This window comes from Ptychodera flava, chromosome 2 (assembly GCF_041260155.1).
Source record: "Ptychodera flava strain L36383 chromosome 2, AS_Pfla_20210202, whole genome shotgun sequence".
Classification (NCBI taxonomy): domain Eukaryota; kingdom Metazoa; phylum Hemichordata; class Enteropneusta; family Ptychoderidae; genus Ptychodera; species Ptychodera flava.
In genome coordinates this window covers 49,585,552-49,607,910 of record NC_091929.1, presented here as the reverse complement: position 1 = coordinate 49,607,910, position 22,359 = coordinate 49,585,552, and the positions used below count along the sequence as shown (strand labels likewise).

The window sequence follows — 22,359 nt, the reverse complement described above, 5'->3', positions numbered from 1 at the left end:
TACGCAGGGCAACACTTTCTAGTCCCCCTCTACCACTCTTAGAACTTTCGGATTCCATGAATTCCTTCAGTCCCCCTCTTTTCCATTTGTATTTGTGAATGCAGCCTAACCGTCCGAGAAGCTAAGTGTACATATCCTGACAAACTATCAAAATAAAAAAACCATATCATCATAAAATGCATTCAGTACGCACCCTTCCAGCCACTCAGCAAGCCTGTCGGCGAAAAGCGCCCTCAACAATGATATTTATAAGCTTCTTTCAAAGGTCAAAGGTGAAACGTTTGAATTAGTCCTTGTCAGCAGCGTATGTAGCTCGGGGTGAGCAGTTTACCTATGTTCAAAATAGACCATTTCTTCTGTAATTTTCACCACTGATTACATTTTCGGAGTAATTCCCCTTCTTTTAAGGGCTTGAGCGACAGGAACCTTGATATCAAGATGACATCTTTGGGAATCATGAACAGGGATCGAGAGCAACAAGCAACACCTACTGCTGGTAACAACACTGTCTCCAGTGACAGACATATTACACGTAACATTCTCTTCAGTCCTAAAGGTATTTACTCCACCATGTATGTCAACCCCATAAAGTCGTCCCCATGAATCTATAGAGCATTACAGAGTATTTTGTATGGTTTCTCGATCTCACTTTAGCCCTGCGTCCAGGTCTGTGTGTTCCCTTGGCCTTCACCACAGCCCTGCAAGTTACGGTCTATGCAGATAAGGGGAGAACCATTTGATTTCTGGGGGGGTATGGAGGATTTTGAGAAAAAAAAAATTGTCGCCAGGTGAGATAGAAGAAAAAAAAAATTGATCCTGCCATGGCCTGAGAAAAAAAAAATTGTCATAACAGACAGAAGTGAAAAAAAAAATTGTCACAATGCACCAGAAATTAGCAAAATTTGGAAACCCTATTCTCATGTATTCTTTGCCGGCGCGCCGCCATAGGCGGCGCAAATGTTTTTACCACAAGCAATTCTTATGTTTTTTTTCCCAGCACTTATGATATAAGCATGCACTACATAGGTCTACTTACACCTCAGTGCACTCAATGTTTTCCTTCCCTTTCCTGACCCAAGAAATCATATTTCAGGATTTCTGTTGCAATATCTCAATGGCATAGGCACTATCTAAAGGGGACTTTTTGACTTCTGTAAATTGTGAAAATTTTAGAACACAAGACAGGAGTCAATAAACTAGTGTTAAAATCAATATAGTATTCTCTCAATATAAATATATTAGGAAGATGTACAAGTTGACAATGAAAATTGAGGAACAACAAATGTAATGAAATACAAGGGAGAGGGTCACTAAAAAAATTGAAAACTTCAGGGGGCGTTACTCAAAATGTGGAGAGGAAGAAGGGGGACGGGTTACTCAATTTATTTTGGCGAAATAAATTGAAACACATCTCAGATTGCACCATTGCACACATTCATTTCTCAAAATTTTCAATGCGAGAGGGGGGCACCCCCTCTCGTGCTTTCCCCCCTTGGCTTTTCTAACAGTGTTACTGGTAAAAGACAAATTTAAAATACCTATCGGATTGCACTAAACTGCACCGTGGCGCATATCAATTTCTCAAAATTTTCCCAGGATCTAGGACAAAACTGAACTGTTGTGAATTCATCCTTTATTATCACAGAGACATGTTTCCATTTACCTCACTTCAATGACCATTTTGACAGTTAAACATACCATATTCAAGCTTTTCATTAGAAGCTGGCAGCTGGAGAAATGACACAAGAAGGTCACAAATTTTCCATTCCTGTATATTTATTTATCTTCAGTCTCTGGCAAACAGAACTGTTTTTCACAAATTGTATTGTCATCGTTTGGTTGTTGAATATTGTGACACAAACACTGAAAAATATTGCAGTGTTCAATGTCATTTTCAAACAGTTTTACCAAATGCAAAATAACCTGAAACTCCATCCTCTCAGATTGCACCATTAAACACATCAATTTCCCAAAATTTCCAATACGAGAGGGGGAAACCCCCTCTCGTGCTCTCCCCCTTGAGGTGTTCTAACAGTTTCACTTAGTAAAAAAAAAAATTAAAAAACACCTCTCAGATAGCACCAGACTGCACCATTGCACACATCAATATCTTAAACTTTCCATGCAAGATACGGGAAAGCCCCTGTGACACTTTCCCCCTAAGCCTCTCGCGTGTTCTCCCCCTGTACTTTAAAATTCTGCCCGGTCAGATATCCTAGTGAAAACCTTGTCATAATACCCATCCAAATTAAACAATATACTATATGGTTAGATACTGCGTGAGCTTTTATATCTTTATTTTATTGTGACTTGCAATTTCATTTTGATGGGTTCACCTTTTTTGAACCATCATGAGATAACTGATGATAGTCTAGCAGAGTACATCAGGATTTCAAAGGTCTTTACTGTTAAATTGCTGTATTTTGTAAATTTTACAAATACATGTATTTGTATTTAACTTTTCTAAGTGGGGGGGATCAGTCAAAATTTCAGAGTTAGAGAGGGGAGTTACTCAAATTCATCATGGTTGACGGGGGGGGGGGGGGTGTCACTTGAAATTTCTGAGTTTCAGGCTGTAAATAATTACGGCTCCCTTATATACAACGCATCACAAACTTGATGACAAAGAAAAAAAAATTTGCATTGCTACTCCATTTGAAAAAAAAAAATTGATGCAGCTCTGACAGTAGAAAAAAAAAATTGCTGTCACTGTGACAGGAAAAAAAAATTTGCTCCCATACCCATTTCCTCCATACCCCCCCCCCAAAATCAAATGGTTCTCCCCTAACTGGGGTCTCTGCGGTCCGGCGATCTTCGTGGGTAAACAACTTGTGGGGTACGTTATGTTTCAGAAAACGAGCGGTTTTGGACGTTAGGAGAAGTTAATCGCATCTTTTCTGGGGTCGGTTGGGAGGTTAAGGTAGGCAGGGAAAGGATTTTGCCGTGATGGAGCAGAATTTCGGCCAAAAAAAGACCGTTTTTCGTTGTGATCCGGACCGCAGAGACCCCAGTTATCTGCAGTGCATAGACCATTGCAGGGCTGTGGTGGAGGCCGTATAACGCCGTGAACACACAGACCTATACGCAGGGCTAGATCTCACTTTTGCTGTCTGTGCTTGTACCAACAGTTAAACAGCGGCCATAACAGACGAAAACTTAAAATTATGTCAACAGTCACCTGTGGTCTATTCCGCTCTGTGTCTATGCGCCCCATAGACGTTAGCTGAAAAATTGTAGCGCTACGGTGAGGCGGTCGGTGATTTTTGGTTTTTGCGACTTCGCTCACCAGTAGCGCTACAAGGCCGATGGCCCTGGGGAGTATCATATAAGCGCACCCCACTCGACCAGGCGTGTTGATATGTAATGCAACATATTTACTGCATTTGGTCGTACCGATTTATCACTATACTACTGAAGACTAAACAGTATAATGCACCAACTTTGTCATTTATGGGGTTTGAAATTAGTTCAAACACGACGATCGCGTTCCGAAACATTTCTGGGAGCCGTCGGTTACCAACTTCCGGTAATGGCGGCTCCCACAAACACCGACGCCCCACGCTCAATGTTTTCAGAACGTGATCGTCGTGTTTGAACAAATTCCAAGCCCCATAAACGACAAAGTTAGTGCAGTATACTGTTTAGTCTTCAGTAGTGATAAATCGGTACGACCAAATGCAGTAAATATGTTGCATTCCATATCAACACGCCTGGTCAGGTAGGGTGCGCTTATATGATACTCCCCAGGGCCATCGGCCTTGTAGCGCTACTGGTGAGCGAAGTCGCGAAAATTAAAAATCACCGACCGCCTCACTGTAGCGCTACAATTTTGCAGCTACATAGACGTGTGTACATATCCCTATCATTTCGTGTGATTTTCGGCCGAATTCGATGGACACATTGCAAAAACATAAGCATGAGCGAAATAGCCACGAAATAGCTATAGCCATTTGGTTTCCTGACTTTCTTCTTCTCAGGCATCTGTACACAAGTCGATCTATTGGGCGCATAGATGCAGAGCAGAATAGACCACAGGTGACTGTGTTATGTCAAAGGTCAGGGACAACCCCAAAATTTGGGTGTGCAATTTGGTTCCATACCATTCTTTCTCTTGGTCTCTTATACCTGGTAAAGGATAAGATAGCTGCAGAGGAGTAGGGCAGGTCAAAGGTCATAGAAAATTCTGAAAAATGTACTTTAGAAATTTTCTTCTGAAATTGACAGGGCCTGTAACCTTGAAACTTGGCACATGGGAACCTGGCCCTATGGTCTACAAAGAATTTGTAAAGGAATTTGATGAATCAATTTTGATGTGAATGAGGTCAATTTTAAAGCTAAAATCCAAGATGGCAACAGGAGAAATGGTCTGAATGCTATTGCTGTGAATTATGACACATAGGGGAAGGTCACTGGGGGGGGGGGTGTCATCATAAAGTCACCGTAAATGTAAATACCAATAACAGACTATGGACAATTTGGTGTGACAACATAAGCTGGAAACCTGCCTGATGTAATCACTTTCTGTCACTTTCATTTTGATCCCCAGAGATGATTGGCAACACCCTGCACTGTGGTCCTGCATATGATGTGGTGGGAGACCATATAACACCAAAAATACCAACATACACAGGCCTATCTGCACCGTGGCCTGTAATTTTATTCTACTTTCATGGGGTTGCTGTTTCAGATTTACATCCTGTCACTTATTTGTCATCTGTTCAAAATCCTCAGACACATGTTTACACATTGTATGAGGAGAACTAAGGTAGCATACCAGTATTTCATTCATAGTGTACCCACCAACTGTGATGTCCATTAATTTTACAGAGTGTTTTTTGTCATGCGTGTGGCAATAGCCAGGTTGGCTATTGCCACACCTGTTGTAATATCCTCAGCCAAAGTTTTTTTATTAAATATCCACCAATGACCATGGTGACCTTTGACCTCGATTTCACTACCAGGCCTACCGGTATTAATCAGTAGCCAGTTTAAGTTGCGTATGAAAATCGAGGAGGGTAACTTTTTTCTTGAAAACACTCTTGAAGGGTCACTATTTTATGCACGCCACATTTTTGAAAAACAATGGCCCTCCTTCAGTGTACCGTAATGCCTATCCAGTCCATTACTGTACTAATGTTGGACCCTTACATGTAGAGTTCATAAACACACATATCACAGGCCACCACTTCATGCATATAGAAGGAGACATTAAAGTCCTAATAGTGATTTATCAGTGTAGATGATCAGTAAAGTAAATCTTAGTGAAAACTAAATGTTTTTAGCTTAAACTGCAGAACATGAATTGTAATCATGGCACATGAATCGTGAATCGTGAACTGTGGCATGTGAATTGTGAATTGCGGCACTTGTATAAGGCTTAACAAAGTGATGCACTGTAGAGCACACTTTCGGAGTTCAAAGCCTTGGTGTGTAGAAATCTTTCTTCTCAAAATTTTAGTGCAACATTCTACCAATTTTTCTGAATTTTTCTGGTATTTTTACTGATAAGTTTGGACCAAATGCACATTGCATGTCATCAACTACAGTTCTTTATCAAAAGTTTTGGTGAAAATATGAAAAAAATTGGCTTGATGATATTTTTTGAAGTGACATAAAAATTGATTTTAGCGTTCAAAGAGTGAAAAAACGTTCCGTGAATGTGTCAACACATGGGACTCCAGGGAGACGTGCTGCACTTTGCACTAAGTGATCTCCTATGGTAATCATATCTCCAGCACTTTACCTCAGTTGTATGTGAGGCTTGAGATGCATTCAAGTGTCTGACACAGTACATTTGACCCAAATGAATTTTACTGCCATATGCAGTCATGATACATCGATTCTGTGTGGCTTAATATGTAAGTGACGTGTTCTGTATTTTCTCAGAATGTTCAGCAATTTGTAAAGCTGCAAGACAATTTGACCAACTACATGAGTTAGGAAAATCGTTTGAGAGTCTTTCAAGCACCTTATGTCAGAAAAATCAGGACAACACATCATCCATATCAGGTAAGGTTCTATGTGAGGATTTCATGTGTGTTGATACAGCAGTGGTGAGTGTACATCTTTCTTTGAGCTGGCATTTCAGGCTTGCTCACTTCTGCCATACTGGCATATGTGTTTGATAGTGCTGTTATGGGATACTTGTTGAATTACATACAAATATATACATAGCATTATTGTGTGTAGGATCTGAGACAATAAATCTTGTCGTCAATCTTAATCATATACCGTAGTGTTAAAATAATTGCTGCATTACCCCGGTACATACCCCCCCCCCCCCCCCCCCCCCCCCCCCCCCCCCCCCCGGTACTAGCACATGTGTTTGGGATCAGGCAGTTTCAGTATCATCTGTCTTCAATCCCACTAATATACAGTGTAATTTACTTTACTAGATCTGTCCCTGGCAAAATCTCAAGAATCACAAGATGTACATTTACACACTCAGTATTTTGAATGAAGATGTATCATACTGATTAGATGGTAATTCAATAAATGTGCTTGACCAAAAACATGCAATTTGGTCCCAAAATGTGAAAGCAGTCAAAATCAACACTCCAGAACTGATATGATCTAAGTTGCCTAGTGGAGATAGCCAGATTTCTTCACTGGGTGGAAAGGTACCATTTGTGAGTTTGAATCATATAGAGAAATTTCTATATTTTCTGTCCTTGAATGGTAACTCTGCCGGTGGACAGAATTGTTCTGTAGACTATGTGAAGCTTAGATAGCAGCATATTCATTTATTTTATTTAGTTTTTGTAATATTTATGCTGTCATGAATAAATGTAATTGTGCTGAACTCTAGAACTGTGTGGAGGGGTTGCATAAAACATTGCAACAACTTGGCTCGGTTATTGAAATCTCTTGTTATAGAGTTACTGATTTACCGGTAGCTGGATGGGCATTGGATGCTGTTTACTTGAGGCCAAATGTCTAGTGTCACTTATATGTGTGTCTGTCTGTTGTGTGAACAAAACATGAATGGGTATGCATGATTTATTATTTGCACCCCCCCCCCCCCTCGATTTTCAAGCAGGTGAGACAATCTCCTGTTGTGATGTGATAGAAATCTGGAGAAAATATTGTCTCTCATTCATGTAAAATCGGCCATAAGAATGCATAATAGCTAAAACTCCTCAAAATTACTTGAATGCATCCCTGAATTCCTGTAATGCAACAAGTTTGCATGAGTGTAAGGAGCAACATGTACGTTTTAAAATCATGTTTATTTAATTTAATCTCAAGTATTAATTGCAATTTCAACACATTTATAAAGCTTAAATTATATGAAGTTAGCATTACTTTCTGCAGGATAACAACTGAATCATTGTATTTAATTTTTGGCTCACATTTGGTTTACCAAAGAGAGTATATATGGTAAGTCAGTGGCTTCTGTATGTATGGTAGTGCATTAGTATGTATGTATGTGTGGATGTATGTCCGTCCACATCAAAAAGTCCAAAACCGCAGCACCTACCATCTTAGTATTTGGTGTTCCGTATAGTTGCATCCAGGGAGGGAGATGTTAATTTATTCAAATGAAGATATCAGTGTCAAAAATATACAAATGAGATAAAAAAAGGGAAAATCATGCAAATTGCTAAAACTCTGTAAAGTTCTACCGGCCAGATTTGGTGGAAACTTCGTATGCAAGTTTTTGATGGTGACTTGAGTTAGATTTCTTCAAATTATGGCGAAATTTTCATAGTGGTATATTTGGGGCGACTCTTCCCATTTTTGTCAAAAAATCATTTTGTTGTCCTACTTGGAAATTTCATATTCTTTATTGTAGAATTGACTTCTGTCAGATGTATAAAAATTGTGGCCAAATTTCATATTTTCGTATCTGCGACAATTTTTAGCACATATTTGGTATGTACCGGTATGTTAATACCAAAAAGAGCTTCTATGGTGAGTTGATGGCGTCTGTATGTATGTACGTATGTATGTATGTCACACACAGGTCCTAAACCACTGTGCCTACCATCACAGTATTTGGTGAACAGGTAGACCCAGGGGTTGAGTTGTGATGTTGTTCAAATGAACATATCAGTGTCAAAAATATGCAAATGAGGTAAGAAAAAGGGGAAATCCTGCAAATGTGCGGGAGTGGTGGCATTAACTGAAACAGCCCACGCATCCAAGTTGGAGATTCTGTAATGTGTAGGAGTGGTGGCAGTGACTGAAACAGGCTACTCCACTGACCTTGAGTCATTTCTGTGATTGTTCATGAACTGATACATATTGGCAGACCTGCTGAAACCATGAAAGACTGTGTTGAATAATTCCTGTGCTAAGCCTGTTCCCAAAGTTGATCTCCAGTACCAAAAGTTTCAGACCTTATTTACTTTTGTCATTCTTGTTTTTCTGGTTTAAATATTTCTTGATGGACCAATTCAAACCAAATATGAGCACAGTATTTTTGAAATTTCTGATCCCATCACTGTTAAACTTGATATGCATGTAACCAGAGGCAACCTTAAGGTGATACCGAAGGATTGAAAGCACGCGTTTGTTGCTATCGCTGACAACATTCTAAATGCCCACTTTTGCATGTGCAAAATCTTACCGTTGTTTTCTACGGATGTTCTGAAACGTTTTAAAATACAGCTGTGAAAATTTGTATATGTGTGATGTCACTGACTAATCATGCGTCAAACCTGCGTCTTTTAGAATTGTATAGTTCTTTAAATCTTTATTATGCAAAGAAACCATGAAAACTTTGTATTTTGATTGATTTTAGAATTACCCTTAGCAACCATTGCTTAGCAATTTGAATCCTTCGGTATTGCCTTAAATGTATGCCTTCAGATTACAGTGAAATTTTAATATTTGTATGTTTTGATCAAGTTTTACCCATTTGTGGTCAAAAATCATTTTCTCTGAAATTGTTCATCCGATTGCTCTTAAACTTTGTATGCATATTGCAATGGGTAAAATTAGTTAACTACATTGTATACTCACTGTTATTTACCATATCACACCAAATATGAGCACAGCATCACCGACAGTTTTTAGCTTACATTTGGCATACCAATGTAAGGTTATCGTGAAAGTCGGTGGTATCTGTCTGTATGTGTGTGTGTATGTATGTGTGTTTGTATGTATGCATGTACCGGGTATGTATGTATGTATGTATGTTTGTATGTAAGCATGTATGTATGCATGTTTGTATGTATGTATGTATGTGTATATATGTATGTATGCATGTACCGTATGTATGTATGTACCAGGTATGGTATGTATGTATGTATGTATGTATGTATGTATGTGTATATGTATGTATGTATGTATGTATGTATGCATGTTTGTATGTATGTATGTATGTATGTGTGTGTATATATGTATGTATGCATGTATGTATGTATGGTATGTATGTATGTATGTATGTATGTATGTATGTATGTATGTACGTACCCGTATGTGTATATGTATACATAGTATGTCCGTCAACATCAAAACTCATGAACTGCTGCACTCTTCAGCTTAGTATTTCGTGTGTTGATGCATCCTGGGCTATAGATGGGATTTTGTTCAAATGAAGTTTGCATTGCCAAAATAATGTAAATGAGCTTAAAAATGTGAAATGGTCAAAAATTAATAACTCAAGAAACAGCGTTTTGATTGCTTTGAAAATTAGTGTGCAAGTACCTTAGGGGTAGACCTTATACAGTTATATGTATATCGTGAAGATATCTTGAATTTTGTGTTTTTCCTGAATTTTTACCTTCTCGTGTCTATTTATAGACAGAGAAGGTATTAGAGTTGAAAACCAATATGCTGCTGTCAAAAACTTCCGTCTGTCAAGACTTCCGTCTGTCAAGATCCGTTGACGTCATGCCATTGTGATGGGTCATATCATAAACTGGTGGGGGTGTTCATGGCTCAGGTTGAGGTGTGGGAGAACGATTTTGAGCTATGACAAAAATCAAAAGGGACTTAGCGGCATAGCCACAGTGTTAAGCCTTTCTCCAAGGTTTCTTAGTTGACTACAATCTATTACAGACTACTGAGCTGACGTTAGGGGTACTCACTTTGTGTTTGCTCACTCTGTGTGCGCTAGTGTTTGGTACTGAGTTGCGTGGATATCCCCTCATGGCCTCACGTGATCTGGGCCTGTTGCATAATCTGCAGAGATGATCATATGCCTCCGAGTCTGAAAACTGTCATTGTGTAAGCCTGTTGGCATTTTCCTTGCATTTTTTCTCATTTAATTTTGCAAAATATCGGCGAGTACCTCAATATTTCAAGATAACCCTTTCTTCCCAATCGTTTCCTGGAGTTTCAGAGTCATATGAACGAAAATGAGTGAAAGTTTTAGACAGGAAAATGGGACGTCGGCCATGTTCAATGTTTACAGTACAATCAGAAGTTTACGTGGAGGAATTAACCAACAAACGCAGGAGTGTTCATGATGCCCGCCCTCTAGAGGCAGACCCTCCTATATGAAGTACCACATTTGATGCTTGTGGAAAGCTTGACCACACAATGCAGCATTTAAACTTTTAGAAAATGACAAACTGAATAAAAAGGTATTCAGAACATGTCAAATACTGAGGAAAAATGCGCAAATATTCAAAATAAACAGGTTAACTGATTGGTCAGCTATAAAAAACAATGAAAATGTTTATGATCAAAAGTTTTTGAGATGCGCACATTTTAACAAATACAGAAATTATTAACATTATAAATATAAGACCAAACTATTTTTTCAGGGATGGGACAGGTTGGAAATGAGGGGTGAGAGACAAAGGCACACCTATTGCTGCATGTGGATGCAGCCACACCATTTCATTTACAGCATACTTATTCACTGTGTTGTGTTCAAGTTCCATATTGTACTGACTGTCATACAAGGATAACATAGTAGTAGTAGTAGTAGTATGTTTATTATAGTGACATGTAATTACCAAAGTATATAACTCAAAGAGAAAAATACAGGATGAATTACCCAGCCCATCGGGCTTATAAGTCACTATGAAATATAATTCATTTAACAAATCATTGAGGGTGCTATATAATTAGAAAAACAAAGAAATCTCACAAATCACTAATTAGGAACATACAAAACATTTCGTCGCCTATTAAAAGCTCTAATAATGAATTTTGAGGTAACTCTTGGGTGATTTACCATGATATGTTTTAGCTTACATTTATCATCGTAAGAAAAAAATTCAGGACAAGATTCACTTACAGAATTATATAAAGAAAACCGTAAGTCATCATACAATGAGCAATGGAAAATAAAATGAACTTCATCCTCGACATCATTCGAATCACATAGTTTACATGTACGATTGGCCACTGCCTCGCCTCTATATCGCCCTGTTTCAACCCTGAGAGGAAGGATACCAAAACGAAACTGGGCAAACAGAGACCTTTCTGATCGAGATAAGTCCAAGTTTAGGTAGCCTTCAGTGCTGTACTCTGTCTTAAAAGTGGAATAAGTACGGAGTTTTGGTTTATTTAATACATTATTGTACCAATTTTCAACACAACTTAATTGTTTGTTCTCCTTGACCCTATCTATGTCACAAGGTGTCACATCATCAATGTCTAAACTTTCAAAAATATTATGCAACTCTGCTGACCAATTTCCAGCACACAAGTAATTATCCCATAAAAAAATTTTCTTGGTCAATCTATTTTCATCCAAACAATTCAGTCTGTTCCAGTAACGAACAGTAACATAAGCAAATCAAATCAAATTAGAAAAGGATCAATGCTGTTGTGTGGATTTTGCTGAACATGGCTGATATTTCGCCCTATATATTTGGTATCCAGCAAAGGCATATTTTGATGTAAAGTCAAAACTAACACTACATTGCTGACAATATATTTTACCGTTTCTGCATGAATTTTTCTTTTTTAAATTATAGTATATTAGTACTTCAAACAGATTAACAGTTATCGTGATGTCAACCCATAATTTTACATCACAAAGACTGTAATTCTGCCAATTTTTTAGCTCCCATAGCCATATGTATATATGGCAATGGAAGCTATTCTTATAGGCTAGGAAAATGTCTGTATGTCTGTATGTCTGTATGTCTGTACGTCTGTATGTCTGTATGTCTGTATGTCTGTATGTCTGTCCGTCAACATCAAAAACTCCAAAACCGCTGTACATTTCATCTTGATATTTGGTGTGTACATGGATGATGGGCTGTAGATGAGATTTTGTTCAAATGAAGTTGTCATTGCCAAAAATATGCAAATTAAGTGAAAAAATGTAAAAACCACTGAGCAGATTACATGAAAAATTAGCATGTACCGGTAAGTACTTTGGGCTGACATGAAATGATTGTGCGCATCTTGGGTCAGTATCTTGGACTTGCTATTTTTCATGAATTTTTTTGTAATTTTCTCCCATTTTTGGTCAAAAAATCTCCTGCTCTGAAACCACAACTCCGATTGATTTGAAACTTGGTATGGAAGTGCATAGGAGTGACCTTTCCCAAATTTGGGCAAATCGTGGTGAAATTTGCATATTTTTAGTTTACACGTCCATAGACTCCCATGTATAAGGCAGATCTCCATAGACTCCCATGTATAAGGCCACAAAAAATAAAAATTTAGTTTCTAATCGTATTCATATTGCAAAAAGGATGCAGTGACACAATTTTTAGTCCCCACGGATGAAGTCCAGTGAGCTTATAGATTGGTTCATGTCCGTCTGTTCGTCCATCCGTGAGTCCATCCGTTCACGCAGATAACTCGGATATTTTGACAAAATGTCATGTGACCTTGATGACCTTTGATCTCAAATATACATATTTGTCCATAACTCAGTAACCACAAGTGCTACCACCCTTCATATATGGTATGATGGGACAGCTTATGACGCCACAAATTGTACCTCATTAATTATGCACATATCTAATTTTGAGCGAGCCAATAGAGCTAGAGGTCTGATTTTGGTATATAGGGATAACTTAGCAAAACAATTTTTTGACAAAATGTCATGTGACCTCGGTGACCTTTGACCTCAAATATACATATTTGTCCATAACTCAGTAACCACAAGTGCTACAGCCTTCATGTATGGTATGATGGGACACCTTATGACGCCACATATTGTACCTCATTAATTATGCGCATATCTAATTTTGAGCGAGCCAATAGAGCTAGAGGTCTGATTTTGGTATATAGGGATAACTTAGCAAAACAATTTTTTTGACAAAATGTCACGTGACCTCGGTGACCTTTGACCTCAAATGTACATATTTGTCCATAACTCAGTAACCACAAGTGCTACAGCCTTCATGTATGGTATGATGAGACAGCTTATGACGCCACATATTGTACCTCATTACTTATGCGCATATCTAATTTTGAGCAAGCCAATAGAGCTAGAGGTCTGATTTTTGGTATATAGGGATAACTTAGCAATACAATTTTTTTGACAAAATGTCACGTGACCTCGGTGACCTTTGACCTCAAATATACATATTTGTCCATAACTCAGTAACCACAAGTGCTACTCCCTTCATGTATGGTATGATGGGACAGCTTATGACGCCACATATTGTACCTCATTAATTATGCACATATCTAATTTTGAGCGAGCCAATAGAGCTAGAGGTCTGATTTTTGGTATATAGGGATAACTTAGCAAAACAATTTTTTTGACAAAATGTCACGTGACCTCGGTGACCTTTGACCTCAAATATACATATTTTTCCATAACTCGGTAACCACAAGTGCTACACCCTTCATGTTTGGTATGATTGGACACCTTATGACGCCACATACTGTACCTCAATAATTATGTGCATATCTCATTCTGAGCGAGCCAATAGAGCTGGATGTCTGATTTTTGGTATATGGGGATAACTATTGGAGAGAAATTTTTTGACCAAATGTCATGTGATCTCGATGACCTTTTACCTAAAATATATGTTTATGTCAATAAATAAGTAACCACAAGTGCTATGTCCTTTGTATTTAGTAGGATGGGAGACCTTATGACAAACACGCTTTACCTCATTAATTATGTACACATCTAATTCTGGGCAAGCGAATAGAGCTAGAGATCTGATTTTTTGGCATATAGGGATTAATTAGCAATATAATTTTTTTTTTCAAAATGTCATGTGACCTCGATGACCTTTGACCTTGATTATACATATATATGCATATTTCAGTAACCACAAGTTCTATACTCTGCAATTTTGATAGGATATTAGACCTTAAGATGTCACATCTTGTACCTCATTTATAATGCGCATATGTATTTCTTGGCTGGCCAATACTGCAGAGTCTGATCTTTTTTCCCGATTTAGAACCATAACTTAGACATGCCTCATGTGTTTCAAATTGGGAACAACGACATAGACCTATGTGCCCATAGATCTCAACATATACACTCCAGTGATACTTCTTAATGACCACATTTTCCTACCCCATCAAGACTAATACTCCTATTACAAGTGGGGACTATGTCATTGTAAATGACTTGTTGAGTTAATGGTTGTATCACAGTATTCGATATATCTAATTCTGTATTTTTTCCATTTTATATTCTGAATAATTACATTAAACATATTTCACTGTCTCCAGTACATTTCATTTAAGTATTTTCACTTCATGCACTTTATCCCTTTCACACATGTTCAAATATCTGACCAGAGAACAAACACTAATAGTCCAGGATGGAAGCTACAGTGTCATTGATGCTATTTTTTTTGTTTTTCAGTCATTTTATAAATTTTGCACTGCACAAGATGATTGAACAAATTGCAATGTTTGAATTTGTAAACTCAAAGAATAAAAATCCTTTGGTCACAAATTAAATTATTTTTTGAAAAGAAATTTACTATTAAACACTTTTAGCATATATTCTTTACACGGTCATGTATTTCAAGGAAAATATGCCTATTAAAAACAGTAATTTCTTCACTTTCAATTTTTTTTCAATACTATGACAATTATCAGCCATGAGGTTATACAAACACAAGACCAGATAAGCGTTTTTCATCATTTCCACAGGACTCTTTGGAAAATCCATTAAAAACAGGTAAAAGTGACTGGAAATGATCACTTGGTATACATTTAATTTACAGATGCCAGGTTGTGTATTTCACATGCACTCAGGTCAGTAAGGAAGTGCTTCATTACTATTTTGGACTGTTAATTCTTATTTCTGAATTTTTAAACTTTTTTCCACATTGAACTATCTTTAGGCAGTTTATACTGTAGCTTAGAATTTTTTTGATTGATGTATTTAATCATCTTTTGGGTTCTTTGGGTCCATATCCCACCTCATGCCCCTACATCATCAACTATTTACCAACAACTCCATGCCAACAACCAATTACCTGACCTGGCCACACAACAGCGTCATTGACGGTATTTTTTGGTTATTTTTCTCATTTTAAGTATAAATTCTTCTTCTCTGAAACTGCTGGCCCAATTGCTTTCAAATTTCGGTTTGGTATTTGCAAGGGTGTTACCCTTCTAATTTGTTGAAATTACAACACAATTGACAAAAGTACTATTTTGGGCAATTTTTGTCATTTTTGGTCAAAAAATTGTAAAAAATATTTTTCTTTATAACTGCTGGACAGACAGCTTTTATATTTGACGTACAGATGCCCAGAGATGACAATAGTTGAATATGTGGAAATTGTCCTGAAATATGCAGATTTGTATTTTTAAGACAATTTTGTCATTTTTTGTCAAGAAAACGTATTTTTACGGCAATTTTTAAGACAATTTTGTCACATTTGGTCAAGAAAATTTCTTCTAATCTCAAAAATTACTTGTCTAATAGCTTTGTCACTTGGCATGAAAGTCCCGAAGGATGTTATAAGATAGAAAAATCTTCTGCTCAAAGTGTTGGAAACCCCCAAATTTTTATATTTTACGTAATTTTCTCAGTCTGTTACCTTAAATGACCTACACCAACCCAGGATATGTTGTGAGACAGTGCAGTGGTTAAGGCTGTGAACATAATTTTGTTGTATTTGCCTTGGTATCAATTTGTAGGGAAATTTGATCCAGATAAAAAAGCTAAGGTTATTTTTTTTGTAGACCAATTTTTGCAACTTTTCCATGTAAGACATGCACGAACTGATAAGAAATGTGGATCCAGGATAATTCCAGATGTCATAATCACCTCCACAGTGGAAGGCATTTAACTATCTAACTGACTTAAGTGTGGTTTACATTCAAATGACAGCACTGATAGCTTATAAAAATCCAGAAGGTTGTAAAAAGCTCACCTACTTTACGTTTCCTGCCATCTGGCCATTGTAGCTCTTTATGTAAACACGGTCACTACCAAGGCATGGAAAATTTGATATGGGGGGGGGGGGGGGGGGGGGGGGCGTGCAGGAGGTTGATGAAGTAGCATTATTTTTTTTTACCTGTTCTTTTGTACGTTATTTTTTTCCCATTCTCCCACCTTTTCTTTTTGTCAAGCCTTCTCTGGCTGCTTTTTTATTGACATGCTAATGTTTGTAGGATCTGCTAGTCCCATTGCTATACCAGTAGGTTGGTACCGGTATGCATGTTTCTAAAGTTGAACCCCAGTACCTAACTTGCAGACCTTTGCTTTTGTCATTATTGTTTTTCTGGTTGCACCTTGTAGAAATCATTGTCATAATATCAACATAGAATTTTGCTGCACTGAACAGATAGAAACAACATTCATCATTGATCTTTGGTACCACTAGTATGTACCAATGTCGATCAAATCTGAGCAACACCGTATCATTGGCAGTATTTTTTTCTTATTTACATGAGTCTAATACGCAGTTGTTTCCCAGTCTTTGGCATGAAATTTATTAAATGATCGATCAGAATTTAACTTACAGCCTCAGATAACTATTCCTCTCATGAATACAACAAAAGTATTCCTTTAACTTAACCAATGTGATAAAATCGTCATTCTAATGAAATTTTGAAGTTTTGTCAATTGCTTGTTGAATAATAATTAAAAATTATGTTTTACAGAATGTACAAATATAGCTTTTCAAACTCCTGTGACTCTTGTAAGAAATATTCCTTTCATGCACTCTTCTATACCCTTCTCTCTACAAACAGGAGCATCAATGATCATACAGAGTCTTGTCCAAAATGGTCATGTCACTTTGGAGTATGGCAGCCTTGAAACAGAAAAGGATAGAGAAGACTTTACTGCACAGCATGACCACATTGACAACCAATGTACTGTGGACAAAGATTCCTTCAGTTTGTCTGAGAGTCATCTGAATAATGATGAAAATAACTCACAGAATGCACTGGTACAGGTATGCAGTAATAAGAGCCAGGAGTGTGAAAGAGGTGATTGGAAAACAAGGCTTGTAAAGGATTGCCCATTGCAAATAGAAGAGTCTTATTTCTGTTCAGAAAGTGTGACGACATCAGTTTGGAAATGTGGACAAAATAGCAATGTTGAAAGAAATAACAGACCACATGAATGCATGGATTGTGGTGAAACATTCACTCAAGAGGACAGTCTTAGGAAGCACAGACTGATACATTCAGGCCTCAGACAGTATGAATGCAAAGAGTGTGGTAAAGTATTCACAGTTAAGAGCAATCTTAGGAGGCATAGACTGATCCATTCTGGTGTCAAACAATTTGAATGCAAAAAGTGTGGTAAGACATTTACCCAAAAGGCCCATCTTAGTACACACAATAACGTCCACACAAACCTCAGACCATATAAATGTGAAGTATGCAGTAAAACATTCAAATATAGAAGCACTTTCGGGAGACACAGTTTGATCCATTCAGGCCCCATACCATATGAATGCAAAGAGTGTGGTTTAATATTTACACATAAGGGCGATCTTACGAAGCACAGACTGATCCATTCCGGCGTCAAACCATATAAATGCAAAGACTGTGGTAAGGCATTTGCAATAAAGAGCAAACTTATGGTACACATTGTGGTCCATTCAAACCTCAGACCATATGAATGTGAAGTATGTGGTAAAACATTCAAAGATAGAAGCACTCTCAGGGGGCACAGGTTGATCCATTCAGGCCTCAGACAGTATGAATGCAAAGAGTGTGGTAAAGTATTCACCGGTAAGGGCAATCTTAGGAGGCATAGACTGATCCATTCTGGTGTCAAACCATATGAATGCAAAGAATGTGGTAGGACATACACACAAAAGAGCAGTCTTGACAGGCACAGTGTGGTCCATTCAAACCTCAGACCACATGAATGTGAGATATGTGGTAAAACATTCAAAGATAGAAGCAATCTCAGGCAGCACAGAGTGACCCATTCAGGCCTCAGACTATATAAATGCAAAGAGTGTGATAAAAAATTCACACAAAAGAGAAGTCTTGACAGGCACAGTGTTGTCCATTCAAACCTCAGACCATATCTATGTGAAGTATGTGGTAAAACATTCAAAGACAGAAGATCTTTTTTGAAGCATGGATTTACCCATTAAGGCCTCAGAATATGAATGCAAAGATTGTGATAAAACATTTGCACTAAAGGACGATCTTACGAAGCAAAGACTGATCCATTCAGGCCATAGACGGTACATGTGCAAAGAGTGTGGTGGGACTTTCACTCAAAAGGCTCATCTTAGTAAGCACAGTTTGGTCCACACAAACCTCAGACCATATGAATGTGAAGTATGCAGTAAAGCATTCAAAGATAGAAGCACTCTCATTGTGCACAGTTTGATCCATTCAGGCCTCAGACCATATGAATGCAAAGAGTTTGGAAAAGCATTTACACGTAAGGGCAGTCTTGGGACACACCAATTCAGCCGCTCTCATGCACGTGTTGGTGCGTATGAATGCAAGGAGTGTGGTAAAGCATTCAAACATAACAGCAATCTTACAAAGCATAGACTGATCCATACAGGTGTCAGACCATATGAATGCAAAGAGTGTGGTAAGACATTCACACAAAAGTGCAGTCTTGACAGGCACATTTCAGTCCATTCAACCCTCAGACCATATGAATGTGAATTATGTGGTAAAGCATTCAAAGACAGAAGCAATCTCAGGGGTCACAGTTTGATCAATTCAGACCACAGACCATATGAATGCAAAGAGTGTGATAAAACATTTACACGGAAGGGCGATCTTAGGCGGCACGGACTGATCCATTCAGGTGTCCAACCATACGTATTTGGCAATTTTTAGTGTAGCTCAATTAGGCCTTATAGACGATCTGAAGTTTTTAAGATAATACATAGTGTGAACGACTATTCAATGTTATACGAGGATATCAATTGGTACTTGTCCACATGGTCTGAGAAAGGGAAACTATACCTCAATTATACCAAGTATGTAGTACATCTTGGTGTAGAAAAATATAGATGCACACAATTTGGAGACATATTATAGTAATAGTGATGTGGGGGTGACAATAGACACTAAGTTAACTTTTTCAACATACTATTTTTCCATTATCACTGATGGTCTAAGACTACCGGTACTTGGCAAGCTAAAAAGGTTTGGCAAAATTTTGTCAACGGATGCATTGCTCATGGTTTACAAAATATTCGTCAGAACTAAACTCGAGTATGCCTCAGTTGTTTGGAACAGTATTGACAAAGTGTACTAAAACAAGCTAGAAGCTGCACAGTGCAACTTTGTTAAACATTTGTGTTATCTTGTAAAAGTATGATTTGATGATTAATCATATGTTTCCTATTAAATTTGCCAATGCTGTCTAAAAGGCACACTTACTTTGACCTTGTTTTCTTTTACTCAAATCAATTAATGCCTTTCTTGATTGCCAACCAGTTTTCAATTTACACATTCCAAGGTGATCATCTAGACAGAAAAGGACATTTTATGAACTTGGTGGTAGACTTGAATTTACCAGCAATTCATTTTTAAATCGCATTCAAATGCTATTTAATGGTTTTTATCAACGCCTGCCAATTTTTAATATTTCTGCTTCAAGGTTTAAAAGACAGGCTGAAAGCTTTTACTTTTGATTTTATTCTTTGTCCTCATTGTGTGTTTTTATTGTAATTAATTTTCTTGTCTGTAACAACATGTTATATGTTTTTTTAATAAAATCCTTCTGTAAGTGCGGATGTATATAGTTTTAAACTGTATCATAACTGTGTTGGAGTTCGAAATTAATAAATGAATGCAAAGTCTGCGGTGAGACATTCACATGTAAGGGCCATCTTACCATGCACATTTTGTTCCATTCAAACCTCAGAGCATATGAATTTGAAATGTGCTGTGAAACATTCAAAGATGGAATCTTTCTTAGGAGGCACAGATTTATCCATTCAGGCCCAAGACCATATGAATGCAAAGTGTGTGATAAAGCAGTTACATGTAAGGACGATCTTACAAAGCACAGACTGATCCATTCAGGCTTCAGACCATATGAATGCAAAGAGACATTCACACAAGAGAGCTATTTAAAGATTCACCAATTGAGCCACTCTGGTGTCAGACAATAAAAATGGATTGAGTGTGATAAATATTTTGTTTTAAAAACTCTTCTCTTGAATTGTATTTAGTGTTTAAATGCTTGTTGAACTGTGAAGGGAATTTGTTTTTATGAAGTTATCATAAACATACCAGTATATGCTAAAGAGAAGAAAAATGTACAATTAATAAAAACTCATTAGTAAGATATTTTCCGATCATTCTGTCATATATTATTATTTAGTATTGATATCCATATTTCAAACATTATTATGATGCCATTGTTTGGTTATTGCCCTATTTCAGCTACTATCGTCCATAAAAGCTATTTGAATGGGTATCTGTCCAGTGTCACTCTGCACCGGTATATGTATGCATGTATGTACGTACATATGCATGTTTATGTATACATATGTCTGTCTCCATGTATGTATGTATGTATGTATGTATGTATGTATGTATGGTGTATGCATATCTGTCTGTCTCTGTGTAAGTAGGAATGTAGCCCTACCAGTAAGAGTATGGCAAGAGTGTCTGGCTTTGGATACACCGCCTCCCAACTCAGCAACGTAGCCACAGCTCTTGCTATACTGGAGGACTGGTATTTATGTATCACGTATGTATGGATGAATGAATGAATGGATGGTTGTATGTGTTATAATTGGTTTATAATTAATTGATATAACACATGAAATCGAGAGGGAGAAAATAACAAAGTAGAGGGTAAATGGGGAGACAGGAAATAGCTTACAGCTAGGGTATGATAAACCCCGTCATGATAACTTGTCAGAAACTCAAAGTTGGCAAAGAGGGCTCATAATTAAGAAAAAAGAAGAAAAGCACTGAATTAATTACAATCTCGTAGGAAATCATTAAATTACTTCTTGGCAACAGTGAAATTATATCTATATAAAATAAATCACCTGTTACTGATTGATCAAATGTTGTCTGCAAGTTTGTATGAAGTTATGTTTGTGGACTTAAAATTAACAGGAATGTCGCTCCAAACTCTTGCTCAAGAAAAAGAAACAGCAATTATTGGCCTGAATTTGTCATTGCATGGTATGAACGTAGGTTTTGAAGTTGGTAATATCTACTATTATAGTCATGACAGCTGACGCTGAAGTACTCTGATGATGTGGGTGGTGAATGCTTGTGAATCAAGATGTAAACGAAGGAACCTAGGGGGAATTTATGGAGTTTACAAGTATATTATGTTGAGTGAAACAAGGAGCTCAGTTGATCTGGTCGATTTGAACATCATCGTGCGAACAATAATTTTTTGGGGTGACAAGATACAGGTTAAGCATTACGAGTAAGCACTTCCCCCAAACTTCTAGGCCGTAGCTGATATGGGAAAGTATAAATGCGTTGTACAAAAGTAACAAAATGTGTAAAGGTATAATGGATCTGACCCTGTACAAAATTCCACATTTCTTCCGAATAATCTTATTTATCTTATCAATGTATTCAGACCAAGAGGGATCCTTATCCAATAAAATACGAACAAAAGAGGCAACATCAACTTGTTTGATTTGCTTATCACGGATGTATACATGTACGAATGTATGAATGTCTGTATTTACATATATATGTACACATAAACGTATACATACATACATTTGTTCTGATGACTGTCCCCTAAAATATTTGGTGAACTGCCATATTTACAAGGTAAGGTGCACTGAATGATTATTGTACCGGTAATCTGTCCTTTTTAATCCCCATGGACATCATCCGGTTCACAGCCATAATTGATCGGATCAAAAAACAATACTACATGCATATACCGGTATAACATAGGGAGAAATATCAGTACCAAATTTGAATGAAATCTCTTCGGGTATCTCTGAGATATCTGCATGAATGTATGGACGCGAGGGCGGAGGGGGGATTGATAGCTTTCGGTCATGTCTGTATGTCAGTCGACCGTCCATGCGTCCATCCGTTCACGCAGCTATCTCAGAGATACCTGAA

General features: G+C 37.5%; 1 protein-coding gene across 2 annotated transcripts; it reads left to right on the top strand.

Annotated features, from left to right (window-relative positions):
- The first annotated feature begins 261 nt into the window (after positions 1-261).
- Positions 262-20,592, top strand: LOC139122992 (zinc finger protein 345-like). 2 transcript variants are annotated; one of them, XR_011549560.1, is made up of 4 exons: positions 262-556; positions 5,887-6,009; positions 17,053-20,241; positions 20,326-20,592. XR_011549560.1 is itself a non-coding variant. In XM_070688929.1 (3 exons), exons 1-3 carry the CDS (start codon positions 439-441, stop codon positions 18,417-18,419), a joined length of 1,608 nt encoding a protein of 535 aa, XP_070545030.1. In that variant the 5' UTR covers positions 262-438; the 3' UTR covers positions 18,420-20,592. The 2 variants fall into 2 exon arrangements, 1 of the variants encoding a protein (XP_070545030.1); XM_070688929.1 differs by having other exon boundaries at positions 17,053-20,592.
- The last annotated feature ends 1,767 nt before the right edge of the window (positions 20,593-22,359 follow it).

Bases quoted from the DNA above. Each gene is read 5' to 3' on its own strand.
- LOC139122992 (XM_070688929.1), top strand. From the start codon at position 439: ATGACATCTTTGGGAATCATGAACAGGGATCGAGAGCAACAAGCAACA. The intron at 557-5,886 runs GTATTTACTCCA...GTATTTTCTCAG, and splicing joins CATTCTCTTCAGTCCTAAAG to AATGTTCAGCAATTTGTAAA. The intron at 6,010-17,052 runs GTAAGGTTCTAT...CTCTACAAACAG, and splicing joins CAACACATCATCCATATCAG to GAGCATCAATGATCATACAG.